Below are 9,222 nucleotides of genomic sequence, written 5' to 3'. Positions count from 1 at the left end.
TGCCTCATCCCTGCCTGCTCTCTGTTTTCTTATGTGCCATGTTCTCCTCTTAATGTTCTCCTCCTGGTAGTTTGTTTCTAGTTTTTAGTTTCTAGTTTCTAGCTTTTGAGTTTTGAATGTTTGTACTTTTAAGTTCAGTATTACAGCAAGTGATGCAGCATTCTTCCATCTTTCCTGTCTTATGCTGCTCTAAAAGCTAAAAGCCACTTAAATATATGAAAATAACCATGTCTTTGATACTGTAACTAAAATAGTTAACTTCATCAGGGCAAGAGCACTGAATTACAGACACTTAATTTTTTGCACTTTTGGAGGAGCATGAACCTGGACATGGTGACATAGGCTACCACGCGGCTGTGAGGTGGCCATTTGTTTTCATGATGAACATTCTGTACCAGAAATATTTCAGTGTGAGAATTTGTTTTCAAACTCTATAAAAACTTCATCTGTCCTTTGAGTATTAGTCACTCTTCTGTTGGCACATGACTAAAATCCTTAGTCTTCTGCATCAGGCCCTCCTGCAGACATTCCCTCTTTTCTATTTTTCCAGGGCTGGACTGGTAATCTGGTATCCCAGGCATTTTCCCAGTATGCCAACTCATTTGTGGGCTGTAAAAGCACCGACAGCAGCCCATTCATTCATTTTCATTACAGACACTTATGGATGGGACTTGAGAACCGGTTCTTCTTTGTACTGGTTTTCATCTGTGATTTGTGTTGTTGGCTTTGTTCATACCTAAATATTAAGAGAAAGATCGCGTGTGTCCTCATTGGGATAGTGATATGTTTTGGCATCTGGGGCTGTAGCCTCAGGTTAATTAGTGAGACAGTGCGTTTCAAATCAATTTACAGAGTAACATGAAAGTAACTGTGCAATTAAGTAACATACTGCATTACTTTTAAGAAAATTGTTCTTTGTAATATGTGCAATGATTACTTTTTTCAGTACTGACCCCAAAACTGAGCACAACTAAGAGGGGAAATAGCTTTAAGATGCATAAACATTTGACCACGCACGATGTAATTAATTTGCATGAATGTAATGTCTGTAATGTAACGTGGTGGTGAAGCCAATTGAATCACTAAGTGATACTGATAATCGGAATTGCTAAATTCTTATCAGTTCCCATCCCTACTGATACTATATTTCTCAGTCAAATCTCTTAACACGACTGGCCCTTCCCCTCCCTTTGCTGTGCGCTCACGCAGCTTGTAGAAAAAGTTTAGTGTGGAAGTACTTGCAAAGGTGGAGCTGAAAAGCTGAGGGAAAACATTAAAAAGAAACTAATAATAGATACAGCTAAATATGTCAAATTGACTATGTTAGCTGTCAGTGCTGCTACACCGTGAACAGTAGTACTAGCAACAACTAGTAACAGCTAGTAACCAGGTCTCACAGTCACAGGAAGCTGCTGCAGCTGCACCAGCTGTGGAGAAGTGAGGAAGAGACAAGGAAGACATGATAAGTAAATAGATGGAGGGACATATTTAGGAAGAAAGAGAATCTGAAGCAAAGCGAATGGCTACTTTGACCATGAGCCACTGCTAATAGCTAAAGTGTAGCTTTTAATTATTGTCACATGCTGCAGCGCAACTAAGAAATAACCCTACAAACAACTGTACCAAGCAACCTGATTAAGACCTGCTTCAATATCTATATTTAAACAAAATGAAATGAAATATAAACATAATATGTGTATGCATCAGAGATATTTATGGTGGGATTATGGTGGGCCACAAAAATGCAAGGGATGATTATTTTTTTTGTCACAGTCCAGTTAAGTGATACTTGTGCGTAAGCGCTTGGCAAAGAAAAGCAGGGAAAAGAGCCATTACTGCTGCTGATTGCATGAGATGAGTTGAGTTCTTTTACACAGGCAATCATTTGCCACTTTTGGCTGATTGCACAAGAGTTGAGATTTGATTGACTGTGATTAGCTTATATAATTATTCAGCAAGAGAGAAAATGGGTTTTCATTCCAAACTGACCCTCTTTAGTAACTCAGTATTATCACAGAAATTTGATATGAGCAAATAAAATGCAATATATCAGCTAGAGCCGCCTCAGACTTCCTGCTTCGTGCAATAACTGCTTCCTCTTTGCACTTTGACGAGATGTGACATCTCACTGCAGATCACAGAGTGGGCTGCAAACTTGATCGGCTCCAGAAGGGCTGCTTGATGCTCAAGTCACTCTCAGTATTCACGGCTGCTGATTCAATAACTGATATGCAAACAAGGATGTTAGAACTTTGATAAATATCACAAAACTGAGTGAATACTCCTGTCTGTCTGAAAAGTTGTGAAAGTGCCTTTGATAGCATCTTGTTTCAGTTCCAGATGATTTGCCGGATTGCTGCTAGAACTTTCTGTGATTGCTTTGTTCCACTAATTGTTGCAGAAAAAGACTGCATGCACCCAAAAACATATAGACACAAGTTTGGATTAGGTCCATTGATAATAATGACTTGCTTTCAATATATGAAAGTTCAGTATAGCACTTCAATGTTTCAACACCAAAAAAGCTGTTGTTTATTAGATGAGATTTACATTCATATTTCACACTCTTGCAGTCAGACTAATGACCAACAATCACATGGAAAGGACTCCACCAGGTGTTGTGAATCTGTTACTACAATATAAAATAGCATGACTGCATTATTATTAAGAGACGAGTAACACATTGTGACAGCCTGTTTAAAGGTTCTTGATTGTACATGCTGCTTCTTTGTTTTTATATGCCTATAAAGTGCATTATTGTAACTAAAGAAAATGGCACATTTCACTGATTGTGGTGTAGTACAAAGGCACAGCATACTCCATTCTTTCTCCAGATAAGCCATGGCATTGATGCTAAAGTAAGAGAAACAGGTCAGTGTCCCTAAGTGTATGTATTGTGTAATGAATATAAAATAGTCAAACCTAACTACAACTTAGTATATATTGTTTTGGGGCAGTGGATTTCTCCAAATTAGCCATCTTTGCAGGGACAGGAATTTGTTATTGACATACTGCAAACTAATCTGTGCTGCTAATAAACACTGTAAAGCTGACAGCTAACAGTTCTTGAGCTTACTCTGACTCAACAACTAGCAAAAGCTTGTCATTCTAAGAAACTTCCCCAGCTTTTCCAAAACTGTATTGCTTTTGAGCAGACAGGTGTTATTTAGAAATGGTTTTCAATGTTTACTTCGAAGGCCAAGGAACTTGAATGCTAAAGATGCGACAATGAATTAGAATTAATTTTCTGAAGCAGCTGAAACTCAGTAGGAGTTTAATTACATTCAAGACTTGATTTAGCGGTACTGAGTAGCACACATTTAATCAGCATTCTTAAATACAGCCATGGCACAAATAACCTTCATTTGTCCAAAGTCTGAGGCGCTTTCATAGTTTAGTAGTTATACATTTGCCTCCCATATGAAGAGGCTGTGCTCAAATCCTGGGTAGTATTATTTAGAATTCACTGGAACATTGCAATTCGTCAAACAAGAAAATTCAAGCTGCCAGAAGTTTTGTCTAGATGTGCAAACATTAGTGTCTTGTACCTTTGGATGCTTGATGTGATTGGCTATGAAAATAATCTCTCTTAGAATACTTTGGCCACATATGAGACAACAGCAACAAATACTCAACTGCTAGTTTATTAAAAAATAACATTTAATACATATTGATACAACACTGTACAGTATAATGTGTGCGCAGGGGAACAAAGATGTCCCAGAGAAGACTGTGAGTTGGGCTGCTGGTAAGTTGAGAAGATGTGCTGGAGTTTAGTTCTTTTTTTTTTTTTTTCATGCTGCATTCATCACATGTAGAGGGACAAATGATGCGAGACAAGGCCTCCTTAGCGACTCAGCTCTGACACACTCTGGAAAGACCACTCTTTCGTTATCGTTCATCTTTTTGCACGATACGTGGATACAAGTTTCTTTTTTTGTATTTACTTCAGCTACAAGCAGAGAAAAAATTAAATTGATCATAACTGTTTAATGCTTCTCAACTGCCCCCAGTTATGAATGCAGCATTAATCCTGAGAGGAGAAACTGATGAATCTGCTGTGAAGGGATCAATCACTGTGAAGAGGAAGGACTTTAATCCATGAAAAACCAATCATAACTCTTAAGTGGAGGGAGGCCACTCCAAAAACATTTAAATGATCACTACTGTGAATGAAATCCCTGAAAAACCACACAGTTTCTGCTAATACTGCCTGGTCCTGTCATAGTGTCAATTCCTGCATCATCCAGGACTAATGCAATAGTGCATGTCGTTAAAACAAACAAAAAAAGACATCACAAAATTCCTAAATGTATAATGGGTCAGAAACAGTGGATTTTATACAGAATCTCACAAAATAGTGGTGCACTCTCCTGACAGATGTATCCTCCTTTTAATCAACATCATGAAACAAGAGTAACTTTCAGACATGCGCACAGTATCCTAATGCACCTTGGACACTTTTCTGTAGAGGTCAAACCTCACTAAAATCAGACCTTGTAATGTGCCACTTTGTGCACAAGTCTGAAATACATCCAGTCACATTACTGGATAGATAAAAACACAAGAATGCCAAAGCGCATGCCTCTTGTGCTCTTTGACAGGTGTTCAGCTCAGCAGACATTCCTTTATGATGCCTTTTAGCTGCGTAATACAGAACAGGTAGGGACCTGTCCGAGCCTGTGTGAGAGGGTCAGGGGACGCTTCTTTCAGCAGCACCTTCATTGCAACACACAGAGAGACTCTTCTCCTGACAACAATGACAGAGAGAAATAACCCTAAAGTGTGCACATTGTTTGCACACACAGGAAAAACTGTGTTTGCACGACTCTTCATCTCTGCAGTGGAAGCAGTAAGTTATGTGAACACAAAAGTTTGTGTTAAAATGACATGTGCCGTAAGTTTAACAGGCTGATAAGGCAAGCATGTCTGAAAAGGGCTCATGTGAGATAGCAGCATGTAAGTATTTAATGTAACAGCACCTAATTTAAAAAAAAGAAAAAAAAAAAAGAAAGTTAAGTTAGACAATAAGAAAATTGTTGGAGATAAATGTTAGATCAGACTCTTCCTTTTATATCAGCCACATCTCCAGTTTACAGGGCTTTTTGGCAACACTAATATTTTTCTTTTAAAAAAAAATGCTACATTTAAAAATAAAAGTATTTTATTTTAAACGGCAGTGCTTTAGCCATGTAATACACAGGTTTTATTTACCAAACCATCACTATTAGCTCTGTTTGTTAGCTAATAAAATTAAGATGATTTTATGCATACATTGCTCTTTAGTTTAAGTCATAAAGTGAGAGATTTTAAAACTCATGTGTGACTTGGAAGTGACCGGCTGCTCATAAGCTGTGACTGTGCTGGACATTCTTGCAGATCTTGATGTGTCTCAGCTTCAAGATGTGGGTGGAAGACTTCTTCATGCTATTTATTTGACTAAAGAAAGGCTAGATATTACAGAAAGTCTAGCTAATGACGCAAATGGTGTCAAATATTTAACACTCAGTGACAAGTACAAAAAATGTGTTAAACAACAAACTAAACTGGCTAATATAAATTCTATTGATGGACTGAGGATTATTAGGTTAGAAAAAAAAAAAGTTCTCCAGGATTTGCAGAATTTTTCGATCCTGAAATATTGGAAGAAACAACTCATCGTCCTAATGGCAGCAATTTGAGCTTTTTATAGAAAAGTTTCTTCAAGATTCACACAACAGATTGTATAGCAACACAGTTGCATCATTGCCCTGAGAAATATGTTCCCTCACGGCTATGGGTCTGAAGATGCCTTTTGATTTTGTCAGAGCGGCTGAAGCACTTGCCACACACAGGACAACTGTATGGCTTTTCTCCTGTGTGGATCCTCATGTGCACCTTCAAGTGAGCCATCTGTGTGAAGCCCTTTCCGCAAATCTGACAGCGGAACGGTTTTTCTCCCGTGTGGCTACGCTGGTGTTCTTGAAGTCTGCCTGAGGAGCTGCAGCATTTTCCGCATACTCCACAGCGGTAAGGTTTTTCCCGAGTGTGCACTTGCACATGCACGTGTAAGTGGCCAATGTGACTAAACGCCTCACCGCAAACTTTGCAACAGAAAGAAGACATGTGGCCTTGTAGGGGGGACTTCTGATGGGGACAGTCTACGGCGCTGGCTCCCTGGTTCCGCATGTGAGAAGCCTGTCCTCTGTTCGCTGCGTTTCCAGCACCCTTAGCACCAACCATCTGTCCGCCATTCTCCACCCCAATAATGTCAATGTTGTTCTCGTTTGAGCAGTTTGGATTGACCGGTGCAAGAGGCTGGGCGCCGTTGTTGGAGGAAGTCGAGCCTCTGTGGCCAGCTCCGCTCTCTGCCTTCACATGCCTCGGGGGACCTCGAGATCCAGGATCCCTTTCCCTGTTTTCCACACCCTGATTCTGCGGGACGTTGGATGTGTGTGGGCCATCCTGAGGATATTCATTTCCAACACGAGGAGGAGAGAACATATTCTCTGATGTGCTGCAAGAACCATGTCCCCGAAGCTGATCATCCGCTTGGTTGGCCCGCATATCTCTTTTGTCCTTGATCTGAATAGGAATGCGTTCTTCGTGCCCCATGCTGGGACTCCACTCGCGTCGCGGATGCTCACCATCCTCCTCGTCCAACAACGCCATGGACGGACGATCTGAAAAGACATTGGAAGGAAGCTGGTCAGACGAAACCACTGACTGCATTGAAGAAAATATGTTAACAGCCTGTTGATGACATTTGAAATCAAATATTAAAATCCCTTGTTCCTCAACACAAGAGCTTGAAGAAATGGTAGATGCATCTTCTTTGTTAACCTTTTTCTGTTCTTTCTTTTTAACATGAAACAGGCAAAGAGCTGAACGTGCGACACTCTTAAGTAAAACTAATAGAACAGAAATATTTCATTTTAGTTATGCCATGTTAAAAATCTGACGTGGTCACAGCTTACAGTACGAGTGACATGGTGGCATCCTAAACCTTTTGTTTTATGACCAATAATGGCAAGACTATGGCCTAAAGACATACTCAGTAAATACAGTGTATGTGTAGTCTAGCTACAAGGGTAAAGTTAAAGTGTACCATTTTAAAGATACCATCCAAAGTCTGTTGATGGTGACATGTTGGACATCCTGTCTATATAATTATTACAGATGTTTTAACTGCATATTTTGCATCAGGGTCACTGAGGTCATTGTCCCAACAACTTATTTCAATGCATTTTCCCCAGAAAACTAAAGCAAACCAGGCCTTTGTGGTGATTGCCCAACCCCACACCTCCTTTTGAAACCTGAATAACAAAAGAGTGTACCTGTAAATTACTTTGGGTCAACTTCTTTTGTTTTAAATTATTCTATATAGATAAAGTTATGCCACATTTAGCCACTCCAATCTTAACTGTGTGGATCTGGTGAAAGTCCCACTTTCTGTCAGTGCAAAAAATTAAAAAAAAAAAATTCCCTGAGATATCTTCATATAAAGGTGAAATTTCAACCTTATGTCTGTTTCTCTTTAACATAAAGTAATGCTGCTGTAGTAAATGAAAGAAATCTCTCAGCATGACTCTTAAATTGTAAGAGATGCATATGTAATATTACAGAAAGGTTTCAAGTAGCTTGTTGCCCCAACTATGTTATAAAATAATAATAATAATAATAATAATAATGGATACTTTATTGATCCCCATGGGGAAATTACTTGTTTTTCTCTGCATTTGACCCATTCACTCAGTGAAGCAGTGGGCAGCCCACTAAGCAGGCGCCCGGGGAGCAGTGTGTAGGGACGGTACCTTGCTCAGGGGTACCTCAGGGTAGCCGTTAAGTGGATTCGAACCGCCGACCTTCCGATCATGGGGCGACCACTTTACCTACTGAGCTATCCCTGCCCCAAAACAGGAGAGTTTAATTGTTAAATTTTTTTTTTCAAATCCTTAATTGGTTTGGGAAGTTTTATTGTAGACAAAGCTATAAAACTTTCAAAAACAGATGCAGCAAAAAGTCAGACATTTATGCCGTCCTTCACATTTTCCAAAGCCATTCATTAGGCTAAACTGGAGTCTTTGCCTGGTCCATTCAGGCACCCCAGGTCTTATGTTTAACACCCCTGACTTTAAAGTGATGTATTAAAAGAAATTACAGAGGATTTAACAGGAATTTGGTAATTTAGATTAATGTGTCATGCAAACAACAGTATCTATATTTCTAATAATTAAATGGCATCTCTGCCAGCACTTTGGAACCCGAGTGAATTATGGGTGTTTGTGAATGAGGGGTTTAAGACCGGGGTAAACAAACACTGCTGACACATCACTTGTGTGGTGGTTTGTTTGCTTTTCCTTCTCCAGCATGTGTGACTGTCAGATAATGTATGCGTCTGCAAAACAAATTCGTTAGTATACACACAAGGATCCAGATACAGCTCAGTGCTAGCCCGGGTATAGGCACTAGGCTAGTAGACTAGCAGGCTGGCTAACGAACAAAGGTTGCTATCGCGCTAGCCCCTACACAACAACAGCACCAGCAGCTAACATCAACTAGCTTGTCAGCGACCAAACTGGACTTGCTTGGAAGCGGGTCGAAATTATTCTGCTGCTGCTGCTCTTCATCATTGACGTTTCTGTTTCAGTTCCTCTGCCTACCAATCCCCGCTTCCCCGCATACACTCGGCTAATAGTGCAGAAGAAGAAACCACTGCACCGTTAGCTTAGAGTGGAGCTAACCTGGCCATATTTCAATCCCAGCCTCTCGCAGCCTGCGTCTCAGATGGTCGTTCTCCCGCTCCCGGATCGCTATCTCCTCCTGGTACTCCAAAATCGTGTCCTCGACAGATTTGTAAATCTCCTGCGCAGCAAGCATGAGACGCTCAGTCAAAAAGACGTTTAAAAATTGCAGTTTGGTCATTTTTGTTTTGGGCTGCACGGAGCTCCTGCCACCAGCTAAAACGGACCAAAAAAAAAAAAAGATGCTCGACCCCGTCACGTGACCCCCAACTACTTTCTTCTGCCTTCTTACCCCCAGGGATTGTCTTCCAATGATTTTTGTTTTTCGTTATATTTCCTGTGCTTTGACTTGCAGTTTTGGGGTTGTTTCATTCTTATTGTGCAGAATGTTTTCAATTTCTTTTATTCGTTTCAAATTCATTGGGCTTTTTTTTAAATGTAATTCCAACACGTATCCGTTTCTGGTGATTTAAAATTTGCACTCAGGAGCCAGCAAGAA

At 40.1% G+C, this 9,222-nt stretch overlaps 1 protein-coding gene across 1 annotated transcript; it reads right to left on the bottom strand.

Annotated features, from left to right (window-relative positions):
* Positions 1-5,146: 5,146 nt before the first annotated feature.
* LOC113022690 (uncharacterized) lies at positions 5,147-8,998 on the bottom strand. The gene is made up of 2 exons (XM_026168360.2): positions 8,724-8,998; positions 5,147-6,662 (listed from the first exon to the last, which is right to left on the bottom strand). Exons 1-2 carry the CDS (start codon positions 8,902-8,904, stop codon positions 5,743-5,745), a joined length of 1,101 nt encoding a protein of 366 aa, XP_026024145.1. The 5' UTR covers positions 8,905-8,998; the 3' UTR covers positions 5,147-5,742.
* Positions 8,999-9,222: the final 224 nt, after the last annotated feature.

The sequence above is a fragment of the Astatotilapia calliptera genome, chromosome 5, assembly GCF_964374335.1.
Source record: "Astatotilapia calliptera chromosome 5, fAstCal68.1, whole genome shotgun sequence".
NCBI classification, from domain to species: Eukaryota; Metazoa; Chordata; class Actinopteri; order Cichliformes; family Cichlidae; genus Astatotilapia; species Astatotilapia calliptera.
This window is presented reverse-complemented; position numbering and strand designations above follow the sequence as displayed.